Here is a 24,578-nt window from a genome sequence, read left to right on the forward strand (position 1 = left end):
TGTTGTAAAATAAATAGTGTAATCAATTCTTAAATCAAACAATTAAATTCTAAACTATTTTTTTTCCTATGAATAAAACAAATATATAGCACATACCAATTGTATACTTTTTGTGCGAGAGTTGTTTTTCCAAGCCCACCAATTCCCCAAATCGAAGTGACATAACGTCTCTTGATAGTCTCATCCAACAACTTTTTGACAACATGGTCTTGGTCCTCCTTGAACCCGACAATATCAGGATCAATGTCCGGTAGCACAGGTGGCCTAATGGGCAGTTTGATCTCTCCACTGTCCTCGCCCAGAGTATTAATTCCATACCTTATTAAAATTAATAATTTAGTTAGAAATAATAAATATAATTAATTGGTTAATTAGTCAACTAATTAGAGTTAATGTATTTGAAAATTTATACATAAATTAAATGTTTAGATTTTCTAGAGTTAACAGAGTTGAAAAATATTAATATAGTATGAAAATTTCAGCTACCGTTATTTTCCTCTTCATTCTCTCTTTCACTAAATACACAAAACAAAATACTCTAAATCAAAATTAACATAGATCGTGAATAAACCAACATATATACCTGACTCTACTCGTCTCGATCTCAGTCATCCTTCTCTGGATATGAGATATCTCTTTGACAAGTTTGCGTACATCTGGTAGTTTTATTATTACCTTCATCTTCCTTTTCATGGCCTCGATTGCGCCGGCCTGTTTTTGCATTTTAGGAGGGACCTCCGAGAGAAAGGTGTCAATGACATCTTCTATTAAATAGCCAACATCTCTCACCTCCTTCACCCAATGATTCTGTTTGTCATCTGTTATAACTTTTTTGTCAGCATCCTTTAGAAAAACCTGAATCCGGCCGAGTTCACGTTTCACAGTCTCTACTTGCTTATCAACGCTGTATAGCTGTAAAACCTCTTTAACTCCAACATCAGTGAGCTTGGTCAGCAAAACCTTTACAATGCTCTCAGCCATCTCTCTTCTGTATTCTAGGTGCAGTAGCTGAAACCAGTGAGAAAAATAAAATGTTGGTGTATTATGAGAAAGACATGACAAAAGGAAAAGAGGAATGTACATTTGCTTGAATGAAGGTTGTTGTAGGGGAAAGCGATCTAAAGGAAGTAGAGGAGAAGATAGTCGAAAGATTATTCACACACTAGACATTAACTACCGTGTTGAATGTTGAAAGTTGAAACATAACAAAACATAGCACATAATACTCTTTGGGGAATTTTATCAAACATTTGACGTGCACAAACAAAACAAGCAACAATATGCGTGGTGTTCACCGCATAATCGCATAAGAAAGCAAGAGAAGAAAAAAACCTTCTTACCGGTGAGGAAAGAAAGAAATTGGAGTTGAGTTGCAATGCCTAGCTAGAGCTCGGTGGAGAGTAGTAGGAGAGGAATAGGCGAGGTGAGACTCAGAGCTATATCAAATCTCTGAACAATTGAAAGGTTAATTATAGAAGCGGGTGTTATGTTGGGTGAGTGCAGTCCACTCCGAACTGAAGGGACGACTCGGTCAATAATGTGCAATATTTTCTCCGTTTATAAAGAAAAGGACATCTCCAATTTCCCTCTGAAAGCTGAGGTGATTGGTTTCTCCAGTGCCTTGGTAATTCGGAGGAAATAAACAAGGAATCTATTGTAAAATCAACTTTTTTTGGAGATAAAAGTATTTTGGTAATTCGGAGGAAGGCGCGCCGCTTGCAATTGTAAATCACCCAAAGAAAGCACGTAATTCGGAGGAAGGCACGCCGCTGATTCATGCGCGCAATGTTAGGTACTAAGAGCGCGTGGGGTCCATTCTGAAGTGGACGTGACGACTGAGAGACTGCTCGCCACTTGAAATTGTCGGTCAACAAAGCTTGTTTTGGATCGGACAGATTTCTTTTTTTCACTCTGTTTCAAATAGAAAGAATAAGTCCAGTTACTCTTTAAAAGCAAACTTAAATTTAAATTAATTATTTTAAAAAAAAATTCAGTATTTTATTTCTAGCAAGAATGACATAAGAAAACCATTATATTTTTTGTATGAAATCAACTAGGTGTAAAATAGTATCTATCCATTTTTTGAAAGTATAAAAATAAATTTTCTATTAATTTTACTCCACTTTATAATAACTTCCTATTTTATTTCCTCTCATTTAATTTCTTTCGGCCTCTTTTTAATTAGTGATTGTTTTCATATGTTTTCTAAGAGTGTTAACGTTAGTGATTGCTTTCATATGTTTTCTAAGAGTGCGCTCTAGAACGGAGGGAATCCCCTTCATTAAAGAGGATGAATGAGAATAAAGATGACTTCTATGTGCATGATCTCTCCACGTCGTTCTCCCGTTCCATAAGAAGGTAATGAGAAGGTACCTAATAGAAATTAGTGGTTTTACTCACATTTTCAATGAATATGTGAACATGATAGCATCCGGCCCCGAGCCGTTCACGCGAAGGGCACGTTAGTTTCAAACAAAAAGTGTCTTGGAATTGAATGGATTCCTAATTTTCCCCGTTCCATTATGAAAGGACATGTCCAGTTATCTCCTCAAAGCAGAAGTGATTGGTTTCTCCATTGCTTTGTCAATGGAGAAAATGAAGAAGGAATCAATTGAAAAATGAGCCGAAGAGACAGAAGTGCATGGAGAAAAGCATTTCTTTTTTTTTGGGGGGGGTAAAGACATGCTGAGTAGGGGTGGCAAAAAAATTCTCAGTTCTTGATTTGATTTGAGTTTGATTTGAGTTTAGTTAGATTCAAAATTAATTCGTTTTGAAACAAATTAAATCAGTTTGACTCAAATCTTATTCAAGTCAAACTCAAACTGGATATAATTCGTTCGAAATTGATTCACGAACTATTTAGGTTTGAATCTCAAATAATACAACTAATGGATTCAACCATTAATATTTAATAATGCAGGAACCAAACTTATATCATAGCTCAAAATTGTTAATATAATGGTAACTTATAATAGAAAAATATTTCAGCAGCGTATCAAATTAACAATGTAATACGTTCCATTTGACTAGGTCCATGCTGTGATTTTAATCAATCCAACAGTGTAAAAAGTACGAAAATCTTGAACTGGCCCATAATCTATTAGTGTGAATTTGTGAAAGGTAAAATAAAACCGTATGAAGTTTGTTCCGCAAGAAGAAAACTAATGCATAAACTACCGGTATAAATAGGGCTGTCAAAAAAAATTTTAATTCGTAATTCGATTGACTTAGATTTGAAAAATGAATAGTTCGCAATTAATTCGATTCGAAATTAATCTGTTTCGAAACAATTCAAACCCAGTTCAATTTGAATCTTATTCAAACTTAAAATCAAACTAGGATAAGTTTGATTCGGTTTGATTTGTTGCCACCCCTAGCTACTGGCGAGTCAGGACTCCACATTATTATTTTTATTTATTAAAAATCAGTATTTTTTTTTATTGAAAATCAGTCTAACGTGCTGATTCGGTTTTGATAGTATCGTTCGTGGATACTCTCCTATTCTTGTAGATGTACGTTCAGTTAACCTTTCTAATTCTTGATAATCACCCTCCTAAATGCTGATCTAACACAACTACATTCATAATATTCCAACAATTTCAAATAATAGGCTGACTTTGCCAGTATATCAATATCAGAAGATATTACAATTTCAAGTAACTTAAAACAAAAATTAATCAAAAAAATCAAACATCAAAACCAGTCATCATTCTAACAGATTACATGGATTTGTGCGAATTTTTTTGTAGAAGACAGAAGAAACAAATTGCCACTTTAATTTCTTGTGAAGAGCGGCCGAGAGGTTTAGAAGAAATTTGGTAGAGAGAATAATAAAGCAAATGATTAGATCATTATTGTGATACCCTCCTGTAATTTGTAGAGTTTGGTTAAAAAAAATTGCATAGCTGGAAATTACAAAAGAAAAGAAGAGAAGTGAATGGAACTTGTAACAAATCCGGGCTTTTGATTGCACGGTTTGCGGATTTTCATGAAAATCGATTGGTTAAACCGGGTTTAGACAGATCCAATAACATAAAACTGTCCTTTTAATTAACCAAATCAGATAAGTATTCAGATCTGATTTTTTTCCATTCATCCGATCCGGTCTAATTTTAATAACACTTATTTTTCATAATTTTTTGACATTTTATTTTACTTTTTTTTTTAATTTAATGAAGTAATTTTAAATCGTAAACAAATAATTAAATAATAACAATCACTACATGTTTAGACAATCATGTCATATGTGGTTACAAGGATCAAACGTGCTATGTGACTGCCTAACATCACGACACATGATACTTTTTTTAATAATGTTACGTGATCATATTACAACATGTTAATTACAATATGCTACTATTTTATATCACTAATAATTATCTTTGTTTGAAATAATATAGCCTCCATGTGAGCCAGAGGATTTTGTTGAAAATGATAACTAAGGTCAAAATTCATCTCAATTCGCATTGTTTTATTCAGAAAATGAAGAATAAAAACTTTTAATGGAAAACAACCTCACAACATATATATATATAGTGCTAGAAGATATCGAAGAATTCACACTAATGCGATTTCTAAAATTTTCATTTATTTCTTAACTTTCTTTCTTTTAATTTTTTTTGCCATGATTTTCGTTTTTTCTTTTTTTTAGAAAAATCATGGCAGAGGTTGCCAGTTGCATTAAATAAAATGTTCCCAAATGGGTTACAGCTCAAACTGATATTAATATATGCATGCTCCTGTACCAGTATGTGAAACTTAGCACAAAACTTGCCCAAATCCTCACCACTTGACTGATCTCCTGTACCAGTAATTAACAAAATCTTGCCCATATGTTTGTGTCTGAAACTGGTAACCGTTGATTTCGTATCCATCATAGAAGTATGCTTGTTTGCTAGGTGTGACTCCTACCATTCATATGTAGTCATCGCAATCTTCTCGGGAATTTAGTACATTTTTCCGTAACCAATCTGGAAACCTATCTTCACGTACTTTTGGCAAATCTTGTGGGCTTGTGGCTACTCCAGAGTTGAGCATGCATGTATCAAACTCTCTACACATTCCAACATGTTCAGATATATATTAGATGTTGGTAGGTTTTATAATAGATACATTTGAAAGTATTAAAAAACAACAACCAAAGATCAAATTGAGTCCATTGAGCAAACAAGGACACTCATAGGTACAAGATTACCAGAACAATGGGCCATGGTTATTTGAGCAAACAAGAACCAAATATCAAATTGAGTCAAAGTATAGCATGTTTCTTTGATCTTTGGTACTGGCTCCTTGAGCAAACAATGGGTCGTGGTTATTTGAGCAAACAAGAACCAAAGACCAAAATTGAGTCAAAGTATATATTGTTTCTTTGAGCAAACAGTGACAGTAATGGGTATTGGTTCTTTGAGAAAACAATGGTGAACTCTAATGACAGAAGTGACATTATGAACTATAAAGGATGTCATTATTGTCAAAGTCTAACTAGAAAGGGTTTTGTCAAAGTCTAACTAGAAACCCTAAATTTCAGACTACCCCAAACACCAGACTACCCCCAAACCCTTAATCTACTGTATCTGAATTTCAGACATCCCTAAACCCTAAATTTTAACGAAATCGAAACAATGGTGGCTAGAAAGGTTAGAGAAGATTAACTTACACGAATTTTGGAGATGGAGCACGGCGGTAGGGTTTTAACTCCGTGGGATAGCGATTGAGAACACCACAGCTGTAGGGATTGAGAACACCGCTGCGATTGAGAATACCACGACTTCGCGATTCAATCGGAGAGTTGAGGATATGGGATAAAGTCGTTGATTGGGAGGAGGGAGATGAAAGAATCAGTGGAGAGGGGGAAGATAGAAGGGTGAGTACTGAGTAGTGCTCTCGATCGAATTTTGAAAAAAAACTCTAAGTCCAACATTAGGGTCTGGAGAGGTTGGAGTTAGTAACAGCGATATATGTTATTTGTTAGGGTTTGGGTGAACCTGCAACTTAATCCCACCTCTTCAATTTTTTATAAGCGCAAATCTCAATGACAAATGTTTAGTAATTTGCGAATCGTAACATCATCGTACGGTTCTTATCTTTGTTGGTCATGTATGTCATTCATTTGGATGGATAGCAAATCAATTACAACACTCACGCAGCCTTCAATAGCATTCACTCACCTCACCAACGCGCTGATTTATGTGTCTAAGGTAACATGATCATCTGTTATGGGCTTGTGACCTTCTGATCATACTAACGCACCAATAGTAAAGAATCCAACGCCTAAGCCGTGTCCAGATATAGTCAGAATCTTTACTTTACCTCAGAGTATTTGGACTCCCATTTGCATTTTGTTGAAACGAAGGATTCCATTGATAACTGGTGGCCTTTCATCACATATCATACGGCCTAGAGTGTACAGCAATATTCTGATTGTAATGCATGTACATAAATAATTGTGAAAAAATTCCAAAAAAAAAAAATGTTTTCAACATTTTATATTTACAAATCATGACAACATGTGTCATTCTTATAGAATTTTATCATTTTGAGCCTATTCAAATTGAGCCAAAAGATATGGACCGTTGATTTTTGTACGAGCAATCAACGGTCGATCTATAATAAAATCGCGTCTAATTTTTTTTAAAATAATCAAGATAGTACCAACAACCTCAGCAATAAAAATAAATAGATTCATGATAGTAATAACCATCGATCCGATGCATAATATTTGTAGCCCTACGATGTCGTTATCTTTTGTTGCTTGGATGGATGTGCAAATAAACATCAAATTAGCTCAAACTCGCCGACATTGGAATTAATGTATAACTCTTGAGTTTGAACGGTTCCGATCAATCGTCAGACGACATTTGTCGTTCATCCTTCATTACATGATCAACAAGAGTTGATGTTCTATGGTTGATCATGTTTGACACAAAGCTATTCATGCAACATGCATACACAACCATACAATTAAATTGATTAAATTTACTTAATAATGCTTTGCAAAAGTTTCTAGCAATATTTTTGATTTTTGGGCAATTATTTTTTCTATTTAATTTGATAAAGCCTCATTTTTCAAATTTAATGTTGCTTTAAAAATTTAATGGCACAATAATATAATTAAATGTACAATAATATAATTGTAACTTTAAAAATCATAACTCTCAAAATTATAACTTTCATAATTTTCAACAACTATATATTTAACTGAAATTTCAATTAACACATAAACTTTTGAAATAATATACAAGATACAAATATTAAAACAGAAATTAAAATTTTCCAATCTGTCCTTGGCCAGAGAGGTTTTCCCTCATTTCATCTGAGCAGAGCAATTAAAACTCCATACAGCTCACTATATGATTTTTAGAACATGTACTTCAGTGCTACATGTGCTATAGTAAGTAGAAATTGCTCTGTCAAATGATACGCAAACAACTTGCACAGATTTGAACCATCTTATGGTTTCCATATGCGCAGAGCTCTTAAAACCACATACAGCGCAAATTGGTGTTTTTGAGTTTCAAATACAATCTTCTCTCTACTACAGGAAGCAATACTTGCTCTGTCTAGTGTTCCGAAATTTCATTTCCCCCCATCCGTGCAAAAAAAACATTCATCTTCCCCCCCCCCCCCCCCCCAAAACACCAATGTCTAGTGTTCCGAAATTTCATTTCCCCCCATCTGTGCAAAAAAACATTCATCTTCCCCCCCCAAAACACCAAATTTCTGCCGCCTTATATTTCCCCCAAATTTCACCATATAAATGGCACGCGTCTCCTTCCCTCAGGTTTCCACTACTTACATTCCCGTTGTTGTTGCCCTGGTTTACAGGTTAAGGACGACAACCATTTCTGTCCTACTTTGTACCAGTAACAACATCACCACCAGTACCAGTACAAAAAATATTTCATATATGAAAAATTATAAAAGGGCTAATTGAAGGAAATAACCAATTAGTATCAATCCGAGGTTGAACCTTACATAAGAAATATGAATAAAAGCATTTCAGTCCCTAGTCATACACTTCGGCTATTGGCTCTATCATGTACGCTATATTGTGCACTCGCCCTGATGTCCCGTACGCTTTGAGTGTGACGAGTAGATATCAGGCTAATCCAGGCAAAGAGCACTGGGTTGCTGCAAAGAATATCCTTAAGTACTTGAGAAGAACTAAGGATATGTTTCTCGTCTATGGTGGTGATTCCGAGCTTGTGATTAGTGGTTACACTGACGCCAGTTTTTCCAAACTGATCGTGATGACTCAAGATCACAGTCTGGGTGTGTATTCATACTCAACGGTGGTGCTGTGAGCTGGAAGAGTTCAAAGCAAGAGACTACAGCAGACTCAACCACCGAAGCAGAATACATAGCTGCATCCGAGGCAGCTAAAGAGGGTTTCTGGATCAAGAAGTTCCTTAGCGAACTTGGAGTGGTTCCCAGTGTTCAAGGCCCTGTGGACCTCTACTGTGACAACAATGGAGCTATAGCTCAGGCCAAGGAACTGAGATCGCACTTGAAATCCAAGCATGTTCTACGTCGTTATCACCTGATACGAGAGATCGTAAATAGAGGTGATGTAAAGATATGTAAAGTTGACACAGTCAGCAACATAGCTGATCCACTTACAAAACCTCTTTCTCAAGCCAAGCACCAACTGCATACAGCTTCTATGGGTCTGAGACACATAGGAGATTGGCTATGAGTTTTTCTTTAGATCTGCGAGATTTTAGAATACTAGAGATTTGTATAAGTAGGGCCTACGATGATTGGCTCCTAGCTTAAGTGGGAGATTGTTAATTTGTAATAATCTAGAAGTCAATGATACGATAAATTATCATAAAGCTTTGTTCATGAATTGAATGTTTATTTATATATCATTTTGTTGCCTTGAGTATTATTGAAATTATGGATCATTTCGAGTTCATGACTGAAATTGTGAAACTCCATAATATAGATAATATATACTCTTAAAAGTCACTGACCAAGGTAATTAGCAGGAACACTAATTACCGCGATAAGGTTAGTATGTGGATTAAAAGATGGTTAAGTTTTACAAACCACCTGACACGAGATGTCATTTTAATCACATAGATACATGTTCTAGGAACATGGTATTTGACAGACCCCGAATGAAACATTAAATAGAATTGTGTTCGTGTCATTAATGTTTTCATTCAGTGTCAAGTTCTACAGTATGAGGTATTTATCGTTCCCACTAAGAAATATGTATGTGTGAGTGTTATCTAACGCTGTCCGTAAAAAGCAGTCATAACGGTAGCTCTTCGGTATACATGGCTTAGCTGAGGTAGTGATGGTTTACCAAAAGTACTATTGTCCCTCGTATCTCTATACGAGCTATAGCATCACTGGGCCCCTTGATAGAGTAAGATTATCAGCGCGCGGTATGATTACAAGAGTAATCATATTTGATAATCTGCTTAGGATCAATAAAAGATTAAGTTTACAAGGATGACACACACCTACCTTGAAACTAATCTGATAGCTATGTGACAAAAGAACTGACACAAGTAAATTGTTTACTGGATCGTGATATTGTACTGTACAGCATCATCTGTGTAATTCGATGGTCATGATGCGTTTTTCCAGATGCCTCTCATGATTATAGAAGTTAAAACAGTTTTAATTCTATTTACCAACATAACACAGATCCTATCGGGTCACACCATATAGGAGTTAATCGGAGAATCTTATTGTGATTGATTATAAATTGGTTATGATCAATAGTAAGATGGTTATAATTAATTATACTGGTTATAATTAATATATATATAAATGTCATACGGATGACAAAGCAAAAACACTGGTTAATTTATAAACGTGCCGGACACATTGTATAAAAGTTACCGAAACAACAACCGCAAGAAATATAATTGTTCAGAATAATTATATGGATGTTAATTGAATTCGGGCCAAGGGCATTTTGGTCTTTTCACATGTCATCCTTATCCACATGACACGTCATCGATCTTATCCACATGACATGTCATCATCCTTATCCATTCAAAGACATATCTTGTAAATAGGCATATGTTGAGGGGTATTTCGGTCTTTTGCGAACCTCCTCAAAAGCCTATAAATAGAGGGGTACATGGAAAGAGAAACACACTAATTCACTCGTATCGTTTCGTGTCGAAATGAATCGGTATTTTCTCTTTTTCTCGGTTTCTCTCCCAAATGGTGTTTCGGTTGAGAAAAGAAAGTTATACGTAGTTGACGTATAATCTTGCGGGTTGTTGTGAAGTATATATTTACGGGATCGGTGAATAGTGTTTTCCCAAATTTCGCGGTATGTCAGTTTTGCTTATTTGTGAAACTGAGTAACTGAAAATTCGTGTTTACGGGTTTTCGTCTTTTCCTTGTGAATAGTGTTTTTGCAGAATTCTGCGGTTTACGGTATTTCTGGCAAAAGAAATAAACCGCTCTCTGGTTAGTCCTGGTGGATAACCTATAGAGGCACCATACGTTTGGTGCTCCGAGGAGAATCATTCCCGTGATGTAGCTCTACTCGCTCGGTCTGCATTCCAACTGTGATTTGGAAACAAGGTATAAATATGTTATACTAATCTATTTAATTGGTAAGTAGATTAAAGTTTTAGAAATCAATCATGAAGTAGATCTGTAAAATGATTAAATTGGGTTTTGATGCCAAAGGAATACTGAAGGTGGACCGTCTTGGAAAGTTTCCTGACATACCCCGTTTAATCCTTGGCTTAAGTTAGAAGTAAAATTTTTGTTTTACCTTATTTCTGCAGCTTAAGCCTAAACGGGTTTTGGTTACCCCGAAACCCAACACTTTGACCATGTAATGTGGGTCTATGTTTCTGAGAAGTTTAATGTTCGTGCTATTATGGAAAAAATGTGGGAGTCAGTCTCGGACTCAGGAAGTAGCTGTCCTGATTACAAAAATTTGGATGTGCTAATAAACCAACTTGCTGACAAATTAAGAGGGAAAAAGTATTTGTTGGTGTTGGATGATGTTTGGTGTGAGAAAGGGGTTGGTGAGCAAGAAATCAACCAAATTTTTGCCCATCTAAGATATGGTAAGCAAGGTAGCAAAATATTGGTGACAACTCGGAATGAAGAAGCAGCAAGAGCTTTGGATGCTATGGATCTGATAAAAATGCCAGAACTTGCAGATGAGGAATTTTTGTTATTATTTATGAGCCATGCATTACGTTATGTAGAAGAGAATCTGAAGAAGGGATTAAGAGCAATAGGGGAGAAGATTGTGGGAAAATTATGTCGTTCCATACTAGCTGCAATTACAGTGGCAGGCTTATTGCGTAGAAACCGAAACCATGAATTTTGGTCATCCATGCTAAACAAAAACTTGTTAAATGATACCATGGGATCTTTGTTTTTGAGCTATCAGCACCTCCCTCCTGCTCTGCAATGATGCTTTGCATTTTGCAGCTTGTTTCCTAAAGGGCATGAATTTGAGCACGATCATTTGGTTAATTTATGGATTGCAGAGAGCTTCATAGAAACCGAGGATAGTAATGAACATATGAAGGATATTGGTAATCAATATGTTTTGGAGTTAATTTCTAGCTCTTTCTTTCAAGTTTGTCCCAATTGGGATGGTAAACATTACTCTATGCATGACCTAATCCATGATCTAGCCCAAGATGTTTGTGAAGGTGAATATTTTAGAATTGAAAGTGGTGAGAAAAAGGAAATCCCTGCCCATACTCGTCATATATATGTTGATCCCAAAATGTTTCAGCATTATGTGGAGAAAATATGTGAACTCAAAGATGTACGTACAATTATTTTTTCCCATAGGTGTGGTTTATTGAAAGAAGGGGACCTTGATGCTCTTTTTAAGAAGTTAAGAAAATTATACGTAGTGGAAATAGAAGGGATATCTCGATATGTTAAAAGAGTTCCTAAGTCTCTGATTCAGTTGAGAAACCTACGCTACCTCAACTTAAGGAATTCTATGTTCGAGTATTTAAAATTAGATGCACATTCTGAATTACTTTGCTACCAGTTACGTTTCTTATCTACTCTAAGTAAGAACATGATTCCTAATGTTGGGAGACTAATATTACTTCAAGAGATTGGAAGGTTCCATGTTAGAATGGAAAGGGGGTTTCAGCTAAAATAGTTGGAGCATTTAAAAGACCTTTATGGATCGCTATCTATCTGTGGTCTAAAGAATGTCAAAAGTAAGGAGGAGGCAGATCGAGCCAAGTTATATGACAAAAAAGGTCTCCGTAAAGTAATTTTTCACTGGGGTTATAATTATGGAAGGAGAGACAATGATGTTGAAATTCTAGATGGCCTTTGTCCCCCACCCCAAATAAAAGAGCTGGTTATTGTTAAATACAGGGGTGAGAGGGTCCCTAATTGGATTTTAGAAAAATAAGGTTATTCATCTCCAGCATTTAGAGGTTTCTTGGTGTGATAAGTTGGAAGCCCTACCCAGAATAAATGAACTATCGAATCTTCTATCTCTTACCATCAGTAATCTTATTAGGCTCAAGAGTTGGGTACCTCTTCCCTTGAATTTAACTAAATTGGAAATTTCTAATTGCCCAAACCTTGCTTCACTAAGGGGTTTAAATGATTTGACCAATCTTGAATGTTTAAAGGTGTTTTCTGGGTGTGATAAGCTCAAATGCTATTCAGATGTTGATAAGCTGCCCCAGTTGAAAGAACTTTGCATCTACAGATTTTCACTGATTGAACAACTTGTCTCAAGAGATGGGTTTTCATCTCTAGTTTCTCTAGAACTTTATGGTGCACAGCAAGAATACTTTTCTCAAGAAGAATGTGATGAGATGTTTCGTTATCTTTCTTCCCTTACAAAACTTAGCTTTTGGAATTGTAACTCGTTACCCAATCTGATATGCCTTCATTCTCTCATATATCTGGAGATCAGGGGGTGTGAAAATCTAAGTTCTCTCCCATATGTGTCGCCATCAGTCCAGCGTATTTCAATTGTTTGGTGCGATGAAGAGTTCACAAGGAGTTGCAAGGATCCAAATCATCCAAATTGGCATAAGATTTCCCACATTCCTCACAAGGATATACAGCAACATTAAAAAGGTAATTTCTATTTGCACAAGCCAAAAAATCTTAGTTTCGTATTCTGGAGACAAAAATCTGTTCAACTTATACTATATTTTTTATGTTGTGCTAATTAAAAGCACAGTGTTTGAGATTTCATTAGAAAGTAAATATCTGACTTTAATAGACCTAATATAAAGAAGCAATAATAAAAATAGGTAAAGAAAAAGAACCTAGGAAACGTGCAAAAAACATTCATAATTCAATTGGGACAATGATTAGATATATATCAGGTACCAATTATAAAATTTCAACTCCTACATACAGGTGCAGACCAAAAATGATTTCCAAATCCATGATTTTGAATCCTTAATTAATTAGTCATGTCTAGAAAATAATTACAGGATATATGAGACATTCAATAGAAGTAGTGTTCCATCTTTTTCTATAAAAGATTAAAAAAAAAGGCTATCATAACAATGATGGTGTGTCTTAATTATTAATGTATTTTATTAAGACATATAAAGTGATTTATGCATCTAAATGACAGCAATTAAGTCATTTAAGTAATTTAAAGTGATTAAGTCATTTAAACGGATTTATGCATCACTAATTAATTATGTCTCCAAATTATATATCAAATTATGACATAATTAAGACATTTTTTTTTTCAAAACAGGGCTCTCTCATGAATCCACTGTACAACAACCACTTCAGCAACACACTGAATTTTCAGGGAGGGCTAAAAACACTCAAGAAATTCAAAAGCAAGGGCGTAGCAGAAAAAGAACATTAATGTGAAAAATAAATCTAAGAGCGGATTGAATAGAGAACTTGAATTCATCGTTTTCGCATGTGAAGAATTACTTACTTATCGGGGGGATGGCAACTGTGCCAGAAGCACCTGTAGCCTAGCCACCAAAACCCGAGCTTATCACTCCCACTGTCGAATAACTCACTGATACAAGATGCAATTAATTAATATAAATGTTATAGTATATATGAGTTTTTCAAAAAGCTCACTGGATTAAAAATATGAAGTTAATTTATTGTTCTTTATCTTTTTATTTGATTGATTGTGATTTTGGTGCTACTACAAATATTAATCAACAGTTTATTCAACTACTTAATTGCAGATTCAAGATGAAGTTTCAATTGTGCTGAAATAAAATGAGAGAAAATAAATAATAGATGAGTTTCGTGTAGCCTAAGCTCTTTCTTTGTATTTGCCATTTTGTTAAAAAAATGAAAAAAAAAATGAAAAAAAATGAAAAAAATATATATTGGGTATTATATTTAGAAGCGTATTGGTTGGTTGGAATTTATGTGTTGTGTTGTGTTATGTTTTTATGTGGCCATTTCTATTGTTGTAGCTAGTCATGTAATTAGTGTTCTCCTTATTTTGGTATTCCGAATTAAAAAAAAAAACTGGAGCTTGATTGGAGAAGCCTTGGAACTTGGAAGCCTGATTTGCTTTTGGTGTTCCTGTATCTTCCCAACGACGAGTTATATGTATATGAAGGTCTTGATGATGCTGCAATTAATTAATTAATTAAGGTATATCACAATAAATTAAATTTTTATTTTAGATATCCAAATGCTCTTATTATATTTGTTTATAGTTAAGCTTAATTATTCCATTTATTTCTTTGTTTTGAAATTCCGTATCTCATGTAGGTCCTTAATTAGATGCGGTCGTCCTTTCCAGTGTGTGCTTTTTGCTTTGGTGTGCTTGAAACAATGGAAAATTAAAGTTTGTTTTCATTGGATCAACTATTTTAATTTCTTTTCTATTAATTGTTGCTACCTTTGAAATTAACTTGTACTTTTAATTGGTTTTATTAATTGTGTGTTATTGTAATAAACTGTTATCAAACTCATGGTGCGATAAACCTCATTGAATTGTGTGAAATTATTATTTTTTTTGGTGGAAAATTAGATGAATTTTGAGTGTGTTATTAATCCATGATTTTTCTTTCATTTCATTTTTAGTTTTTAATACGGATCTAGAATATCTTTTTCTTTTGTTAGTTGTTCCAAAATGCACTGGAACCGGCCAATTACCAAATCGGATGGCAGGAAATTATTTGATCTGAATTGGTTCATCATAATTTTTTTGTTCTCCATTGGCAAATGAGGTGCATGAAATTCAGGGGAGAAAACAAATTACGGTTTGTTAAACCAAAATGGGAAAAAAAAAAAAAAAGGAAGTATGAAGTCTGATGTGGCCAAACCAAAATGAGGTGCATGAATATTGTCCAATGACTCAAATTGAAAAGTTAAGATACATTTTTTTTCTTTTACTATTACTATTCTTGTCATGTTAAGACACATATTTGTTTTATTCACATTCATCTAACAGTATTAACTCAATCCTTATTGCAAGGAGGTCCAGGCCAGTAGCAGCAGCACAAGCGGCCCAAATGAGGATTGATGAGATAACACGAGAGTGAGAAGGCCCAAGAGGCCCAGCCCGAATTTAATTAAGCAGTTTTAGTTCTCTTAAGTTCTTCTCGAGAAGTAAGAAATTAAATAATTAATTAATTAATAATGGGAGATCAGAATATGATGTCAATTGAATTATAAATGGTGGACGAAGGTCATCTATAATTTCAACATCAGTCTCTCATGACATATCTACTTTCATAATCCCACATAAAATGTAATTTATGGAGGCCTTTTTTGAATAGTTAGCAAAATCAGGAGTCGGACTCAGTCACTTGTATGTGAAATCGAAATTGGGTTAATCGGATAGTCGGCTGTATCGACTGAATCGGTTTAGAAACTCTGATTTTTCTTATAGAAGTGTGTGTTGTATTAAAAACGTTGAAAAAAATTTGATAAATAAAATACTTTTGATTCAAAAAAAATCAATTATACACCAGAAAAATAAAGAAAGAGAAGGAAACAAAAAAAAAGAAAGTAGAAAACATGAAAAACTAATTCATTTTTAAATATGAGGTGCTTTAGGTGTTGGAATTGGGACCGAGATGGGTATCTCTTGCTATCCAATCATTATCTTGTCTATGTTCAAAGTTTCGGGCAGTTCCACTGTAATTAAATTCACTTTAAATTTTGTGGACAAGGCCCAAAAACCAAGCCCAGAGTCACATGGAGTAAAACGAAAGCCCATGCTCAAATTCAGAATAAAACGGACTGAACGAAGATCAAGGTTGAAGGCAACTTGCAGAGGGTTTATGTCGTTTCTTTTTATCTTGTCTGAGAATAAAAAACAGAATTTTTTTATAAATTTATAATAGAAAAAAAAATTATGAAGCCAATATGATTATTTATTTATTTTTACAAAATTCATAAGAACTGAAATGTCATTTTAGTCCTGAAATTATTTATTTTTATTTTATTTTTTTGGACCGAAATGAAACGAAAGTCCATGCTCAAATTCATTTTTACTTTATATATTCATAGCCGAGCCCAAAGTCAAAGAGTTCTTTGATTTACATTTTTCAAAGTCGAAGAGTTCAAAATTAAAAATCCAAGGGCACCTAAAGGTAGTGATTTGCTAACGGGTAGGACGGGTAAAGGGGTAGGCCGGGTACGGGTAAAACCCGTAACGGGTAGACGGGTAATTTTTGCAAAATCTCTATCCGGTCTGTTTATTATCCGTACCCGTTGCGGGTTTCCGGGTACGGGTCCGGTCCGCCCGTTTTTTTTTTTCTTATGTTTTTTAAAATTTGAAATTACAAAAAAAAAAAAAAAGGTTGAGGTGACCCGGGTGGGTCCGGCCGGATTTGATTTGACCCGGACCGGGCCCCTCTTGAACCGGCGGAAAAATTCAAATTTTTTTGAAATGAAACGGGTCGGGTACGGGTATGGGTAACGGGTACGGGTACAACGGGTTTTTTTTCAAATTTGGTTGTCCGGTCCGTTTATTACCCGTACCCGTCTACCCGTTTGTACCCGGGCAACGGATACGGGTAGCTCAGGTAACGGGTACGGGACAGGCAAAACGGGTTGAACCCGTTAGGGGTTTAGCAAACCACTACCTAAAGGCTAAACAATTTTGTCATTTAGTCCATCTGACAAGTATATTCCAGTTTTACACAAACAACCTTATAATTTCATAAATATTTCATTAGTCCATGTCAGTATACTATTGGCCTCTCAATCTAGTACCAGTTTTCGAAAAAAATCATATTCAAGTTTTCTACGAATTTACAAAATATTTCCAACGTAGAGCTTTAGTTTAATCTAAACATGCATATGATCAAGTGAAACAACAGTTTTAATTCAAGGGCACTATGACTAAAGGTAAAAATTAAGAAGCAAAAAGACCACAAATTAAGGGGTGAAGTCAGTTTTTGGGGCGCTAAATGATTTGGTCCAATAGAAAAGGTTATGCAAAAACTTAAATCTATAATTAAAAGCGTCGTTTGAAAGAGTAACCGAGTACAGTACCATCAGGAGGCGTCTGCTCTCATATACTTTTGTTCTTAACATTTTTATTGTTTTCTGTTGTTTTAATTTGATTTTAGACTATAATATGTATAAACTTTCTATTATGTTGTGCATAAAATTTTCAAAATTACATCCAAATGAAATTACCAACTCAAAAAATTATTTCAAATATCTAGTTACAACTATGTATTACATAATTATAAATATATTTAAAAAAATATCTTTTTAAAATAACACTTTTGGTATAAGAAATATATCTCGTTCAAAGAAATTATATGTAATATATCCTCAGAATATGAAAAGGAGAAAAAACAATGTGCTGTGATGTACGTATAGCGGTATTGATAGACGATGATGGCCTAATCATGATAATCATTTTTAATGGGTCATTAGGTGAAGTTATGAATACAAATAATTATAAATTCGCATTGGGAAAATTAATTTATTCGAGAGTTCACATCAGGAAGCAAACAATCAAAGATGCATTTGTCAGGGAGCTGATAATAGTACCCGCGCTACCGTACCTGCACTGTACCCGCAAGGGGATCACCGAATATTAAATGTGAAAATATAACTTCTTGTGGGGATTACAAAAACTGCACAATTCGATTTTTTTTCCCTAAAGTATTAATATCTATGAATTGAAGTATTTATACCTATGTACGGAAGTATTTATACCTATGATGTGAACAATTATTTATTGCGTGGATTCTTAAAGCACAAAGATAACAATACCCACTCTATAGTACCCGCACTGTACCCGTGCTACAGTACTTGGGGACCACCAAAAATTATATGCATAAATATATCTTCCTACGGGGACCACAAAAACTCCACAATTTGAATTTTTAATTTTTTCTAAAGTATTAATATCTATGCAATTTTATCTTTCAAATGAGATCCATAATGACGTACTTTCAGGCTTGTCGTCACGCAAGTATGTATACCTCGTCGTACAAGTATTTATACCTACACTTGCAAGTTTTTTTACATATGACACTGAAAGTATTAATATTTAAGTATTGAAAGTATTTATACTTATACACTGAAGTATTTATACCTATGAGGTCAACTATGTTTGTTAGAGGCAGGTTGACGCGGGAATGATTGGAGAACTCGAAAAGAGATTATCATAACAAGTTACGCATCAAAGTATTAATATCTTACTTTTTTATTTTTTTACATATGACACTGAAAGTATTAATATATAAGTATTGAAAGTATTTATATCTATGCACTGGAGTATTTATTTTTATGAGGTTAACTTTTTTTGTTAGACAAAGGTTGACGCGGAATTAGTGCCGGGACTTTCAAAGGGGGACCATAGAGAAAGGGTGCTGCTGTAATTTTAGAATAATAATTAGTTGAGACTATATAATATATTTTTAGAATAATAATTAGTGGACACAATATAATTAGTGGAGACCATAATACATTATTTATCTAAGTGCGGGTACTGTAGCGCGGCTACAGTGCGGGTACTGTATCGTGGGTACTGAAATAATTATTCTTTTATTAATGTATTTTATTATGCTTGCCAAGTTCTAATTGACAGCAATTAATGTAAAGTGATTTATGCATTACTAATTAATTATGTCTCCAAATTATATATCAAATTATGATGGAATTAAAACATTTTTTTTACAAAAACCTCTGTGCAAAGTTAATTTGTTGTTCTCTATCTTTTGATTTGATTGATTGTCATTTTGGTGCTACTGCAAATATTAATCAACAATTTCTTCAATTATCTGCAGATTCAAGATGAAGTTTCAATTGTGCTGAAAATAACAGGAGAGAAAAAAAATAATATTTTTCTTTGTATTTGCTATTTTGTTAAAAAAATGATAAAAAAGAAGAAAAAAGAAAAAAAAATTAGCATTGTGTCTTGGTTGGTTGGAAGTTGTGTGTTGTGTTGTGTTTTTATGTGGCAAATTTCTGTCGTTGTACCTAGTCATGTAATTAGTGTTATGCTTATTTTGGTTTTAATCCTAATTTAAAAAAAAAATTGGAGCTGGATTGGAGAACCCTTGGAACCCTAATTTGCTTTTGGTGTTTGTGTATCTTGCCAAGGACGGAATTATTTGAGGCGCAAGTTATATGGAGATCTTGATGATGCTGCAATTAATTAAGGTGCATCACAATAAATTAAATTCTTTATTTTAGATATCCAAATGCTCTTATTATAATTGTTTATAATTAAGCTTAATTAATTCATTTATTTCTCTTTTTTGAAATTCCATATCTCATGTAGGTTCTTAATTTGATGTGGTCATCCTTTCAACTATTTTTCTTTAGCAAGATGTGCCTTTTGCTTTGGTGTGCTTCAAACAATGGAAAAATTAAAGTTTACTTTAATTGGATCAACTATTCTAATTTTTTTTTCTATTAATTGTTGCTCCCTTTCTTAACTTGCACTTTGTATTGGTTTTATTAATTGTGTGTTATTGTAATAAATGGTTATCGAACTCATGGCGAGCACGATAAACCTCGTTGAAGTGTGTGAAAATGTGTTTTTTTTTTTTTTTGGTGGACAACTAGATGAATCTTGAGCGTGTTATTAACTCATGATTTTTCGTTCATTTCATTTTTAGTTTTTAACACGGTTTTATAATATGTATTTTGTTAATTGTTCTAAAATGCACGGGAACCAGCCAATTACCAAATCGGATGGCAGGGAACCATTTGATCTGAATTGGTCCATCAGAATTTTTTTGTTCTCCATTGGCAAATGAATTGACCCATTTTATTGCCTAATGAATGTGTTACGTTCAAAAAAAAAAAAAAAAAAAATCGTAAAACGTTATAACGTTTTTAAAACGTTATGTAACGTTTTTCACTGTAAAACTTGATGAAAAACGACGATTTTATGAAGGCTGGATTCAATTAAAACGTCATAACGTTTTCAGAAAACGTTATAACGTTTTATACATTAACTTATGCGTTTTATACACTATTTCCTGCGTTTTTCACTAGCTGAATCGTTATAACGATTTACCAAAATATTATAACGTTTTATACACCAAATTATGCGTTTTATACACTATTTCCTGCGTTTTTCACCAGCTGAATCGTTATAACGATTTACTAAAACGTTGTAACGTTTTATCCGACAGTGTGAGGGTCTATTTAGCAAAATTCCTGTTGTCTCTCCTTCTTTCTCTCCATCCTTTTCCCCTTCCTTGTGTGCTCCGCCCAAAAGAAAGAAAAAGAGAGAGAGACCCTCTTCTCCCTCTAAAATCCATCAAAAGCTCGGAGAAATTGAAGAAGGAAGTCGAAAATTGTTGATTCTCTCCCTCGTAACCATCTATTGCTTCAATTGGTACTTCATTTTTCTCCTCTCTTCTCAAAATCCGAAATTCTCACCATTGTTAGGGTTTTTGCTTGAACCCGAATATTGTGTATAATTTGTGAGTAACCCATCTCTATTGAGCTTCTATATTGTGAATTTGGTAATTTCTTTCTCGATTCCATCTAAACCTTGATTCTTCCATCTAGGGTTTGGTCCAAATCCGAAACTTTGCGAAAAGTTGTGATTTATCTAGTTTGATCCAACAATTAGAGGTGTTAACCGACAAGTTTGTCTCCCTTCTAAAATATGAAATTATTTTGGGTTAAATCGAATTAGGGTTTGTGGAGTTAGAGAAATGAATAATTAAATGGGTATTTGTGCAATTGTTCCGATGTGTGGAAAATGTATATGGGTTGTAGGACCAAATGGTAAATTGTATGAGATTATAAGGATTTGTCAAGGAAAGTATGATTTAAACTAATATGACTCGAGTAAACATAGTGATAGTCGAACAAATATTAAACCACGTATGTATATGTTAATATAGGCGTAGGCTCGATTGAGCACGATTTCGCGGGACCTCTCGAGACGTCTGAACCTTAAGTGCGCGATACGCTCTTCGTAATCAGGTGCGGGATTCTTGGACTTGTTTGATACTTTATTTTCAGGAATTAAACTGTTTATTCGTTTGTCATGTTGAATGCTTAATTGCTGTATACTTTGAAATTCATGCTACATATTGATTCTCGCATAAATGAGAATGATTGAATTGTTCGGTTAAGGTAAATTGGCATGTTGGTATGGTTATTATTTGATTAGTTCTATTAATTGTTCCATACGTGATTGGATCTGCCAGGTCGACCTGTTTAGGTGGCTGGATCAGGTGACGGTGACCTATCCGTTGATCTGTTTCTGAATTTGCCAGGCCGACCTGTTTAGGTGGCTGGATCAGGTGACAGTGACCTATCCGTTGATCTGTTTCTGAATTTGCCAGGCCGACCTGTTTAGGTGGCTGGATCAGGTGACGGTGACATATCCGTTAATCTGTTTCTGAATTTGCCAGGCCGACCTGTTTAGGTGGCTGGATCAGGTGACGGTGACCTATCCGTTGATCTGTTTAATGAATTTTACAAGGCTGATAGCCGACTTTGGTTCTATTTGAATGAAATTGCAAAGTTGAGCAGTATAGTTGACTTTGATTCCGTGTGATTGCGTTTTTGTCAAGTTGACCTGTATAGGTGACTTGTAAACAGACCTTAGGAAATGGTTAAGCCAAACAGCTACAGATGGGTGTCAGATAAAGGGGCCAGCTCGGTGGGCCATCTGTAGGTGCCAGTAACCCTACAGATGTGGGTTTGATAAAGGGTCCAGCTCGAAAGAACATCTGTAGTTGTTACAAGCCCTAATGAGTCGAGTTAAGCCAAATATGTGTTTGTTTGAGATTCAACTTGGAAATTCTGTAAACTGTGACTCGGTTTATTATTTGTTGTCGAGCATATGCATTCCTTTTTATTATTGAATATGTGTTTGATTGAATTGCTATTGTATGGGTTTTATTTTTGAATATGGAGTTTGATTGCAAGTCCAATAATCTAACTGTGGCAAATTCGCACTGAGAATTTATTCTCACCCCCACCCTTCGGGTTATTTTACAGGTTCTGGTGCGACTGATCACGGGGAGGCACGCGAGTAGTAGGCCTTTGGTAGTATACCCTTATATGACCTAGTTATATATATGTTTTGTTATAGAGCTTTAGGGTAGGCCTTATGGGTAGTATCCGGATGAGATACTTTTGATGTATTATATTCTGACCAGACTATGTACTCCGATTTACATCTATACACTATGTTTTATATTATTAGTTGTGAATGCTTGAATGTAAATTGAATTGCCTTGTAAGTATACACGGAGTTGTATGCTTACGGCGGGGTACTGTCGCATCCTGTGGCCGCGGGGTGTGACAGAATGAAATTCAGGAGAGGAAACAACAAGATGTGAGATATGACCAAACCAAAATGGGTTACCCGGCCACTCCTAAACCAAAATGTGTCTAGTCTAGTTCGCAAAATCGGATTCGGAGTCGGACTTCGGTCACTTGACCGTGAAATCGGAATCAAGTTAATCGGACGGATTCAGTTGAATCAAATCGGAAACTCGGATTATTTTGACAGAAGCATGTTATGTATTAAAAACATAGGAAAAAAATTAGTAAATAGAGTACTTTTATTTAAAAAAAAAAACTAAACATATATACAAGAAAAATAAAGGAAGAAAAAGAAACAAACATGTAGAAAACATGAAAAATTAATTCATCTTTTAAATATGTTTTCTATATGAGGTGCTTTAGATGCCGAATTGGGACTACCTGCAATTATAAGTATCAAAATTAAAGGGCAAACAATTAATGAAACTGAGTTGGCATTGGTATCTCTTACCATCCAATGTTTATCCTTGTTTAAGTTCAAAGTTTCGGCCAGTTCCACTGTAAATTCACTTCAAAATTTTCTGGACAAGGCCCCAAAACCAAGCTCATGCTCAAATTCATTTTTACTTTATATTTTCAAAGCCGAGTCCAACCCAGAAAGGGTCAAGTTTTCTTTGATTTACAATTTTCAAAGTCAAAGAGTTCAAAAATAAATTCAAATTTCATTTTTATTATCCCAGCCGAACAGGCATGATTCATGTTCTTATTTTCATTTTCAAAGTTCAAACAATCAATTTGAACCGCTCAACATAATCTCTATATATGTACTTGGAGACTAAATTTTATATTTTAGAAATTATTGAATAGGTACAAAATCATTATATTTTAGAAGATTTTGGACCATTCAAAAATAGTGATATTGTTCCAATCTAAAAAATAGTACAAAAATTCTAAAAATATTTTAATATGGAGACCATGTTAAGCATATTAAATCATGTTAAGCAGTTTGAAATAAATATTTGGACTCAGAAAATAGAGATAACCAAATAGTAAAACCAATCTGGATCATTGAATTAGCGATTTTCAATGTGGCTTAATAAATAAAAATAAATAAATAAAATGTAAAATTTGGTCTCCAAGCACATTTTAATATATAAATCACATCTAATGGTTTGTTTTTAGACTTTGAAAATTAGAAAACAACTTAGTTGCACGCAACTTCGAACAATCGATTTGAATAACAAGACCAAAATCATGACTCCAATAAATTGTAGTTGACCAACCAGTCAATTCAGAGCATCCCCAAAAGAAGCAATTTCAAATTTCTTAGTTTGAGTAAACTTGTCTTGTAAATATATATCTTTTACAACCTTTAAATAATTAGATAAATAAGTTGCAGACATCTTTTTACAACATTTGCATGTACTCACAGCTCTGCTTTGATCCAATGCGGTTCATGCAGACATACTACCAAGGGTAAAAAGGTCCAACTAAAACTAATTATTCAACTATCCAAACAAGAACTAATAACTTAACACCACGCGCGTGTTCTTACGGGCTTAAATTCCGACTTCTAACTAATAAATAATAATGAATATAAATATAAAGGTTCTTCTACTAGTCTTTTCTTGATCCAAATAAAGTAAATCATTTGATTTTTTTTCTCTTCACAAAATTCAGCACATAGCACATATACTGACGGTAACGAATTTCATCAGTATGTTTAAATTTAGAGGTCCTCCTTATCTGTACCGTATATCCCTCCAAACTAGCAAGCTTGTGATAAAAACTTTCAAACTCTTCAAGTGATGCAAACTTCATGTCATTCCATATATAGGACAAAATCATTACCACTCTTTTGTTTTTTTTGTATTATCTTCACTAGAAAAATCTGCCTCCATCTCAATCGCGTCATTCAT

General features: G+C 34.3%; 1 protein-coding gene and 1 long non-coding RNA gene across 2 annotated transcripts in view; one reads left to right on the forward strand and one right to left on the reverse strand.

The window, feature by feature from the left end:
- LOC144548688 (putative disease resistance RPP8-like protein 2) overlaps positions 1-24,578 on the reverse strand; it is an 84,705-nt gene that overhangs the window by 34,844 nt on the left and 25,283 nt on the right. The window contains exon 3 of the mRNA XM_078297417.1: positions 97-318. Within this exon, the coding sequence (XP_078153543.1) occupies positions 97-318 (222 nt within the window). The remainder of the gene's footprint in view (positions 1-96; positions 319-24,578) is intronic.
- LOC144548592 (uncharacterized) lies at positions 12,546-20,128 on the forward strand. The gene is made up of 3 exons (XR_013509395.1): positions 12,546-13,068; positions 19,200-19,575; positions 19,697-20,128. It is a non-coding gene; the product is annotated as an uncharacterized LOC144548592 (long non-coding RNA).

Source organism: Carex rostrata, chromosome 33, assembly GCF_964058835.1.
Source record: "Carex rostrata chromosome 33, lpCarRost1.2, whole genome shotgun sequence".
In the NCBI taxonomy this organism is placed as follows: Eukaryota; Viridiplantae; Streptophyta; class Magnoliopsida; order Poales; family Cyperaceae; genus Carex; species Carex rostrata.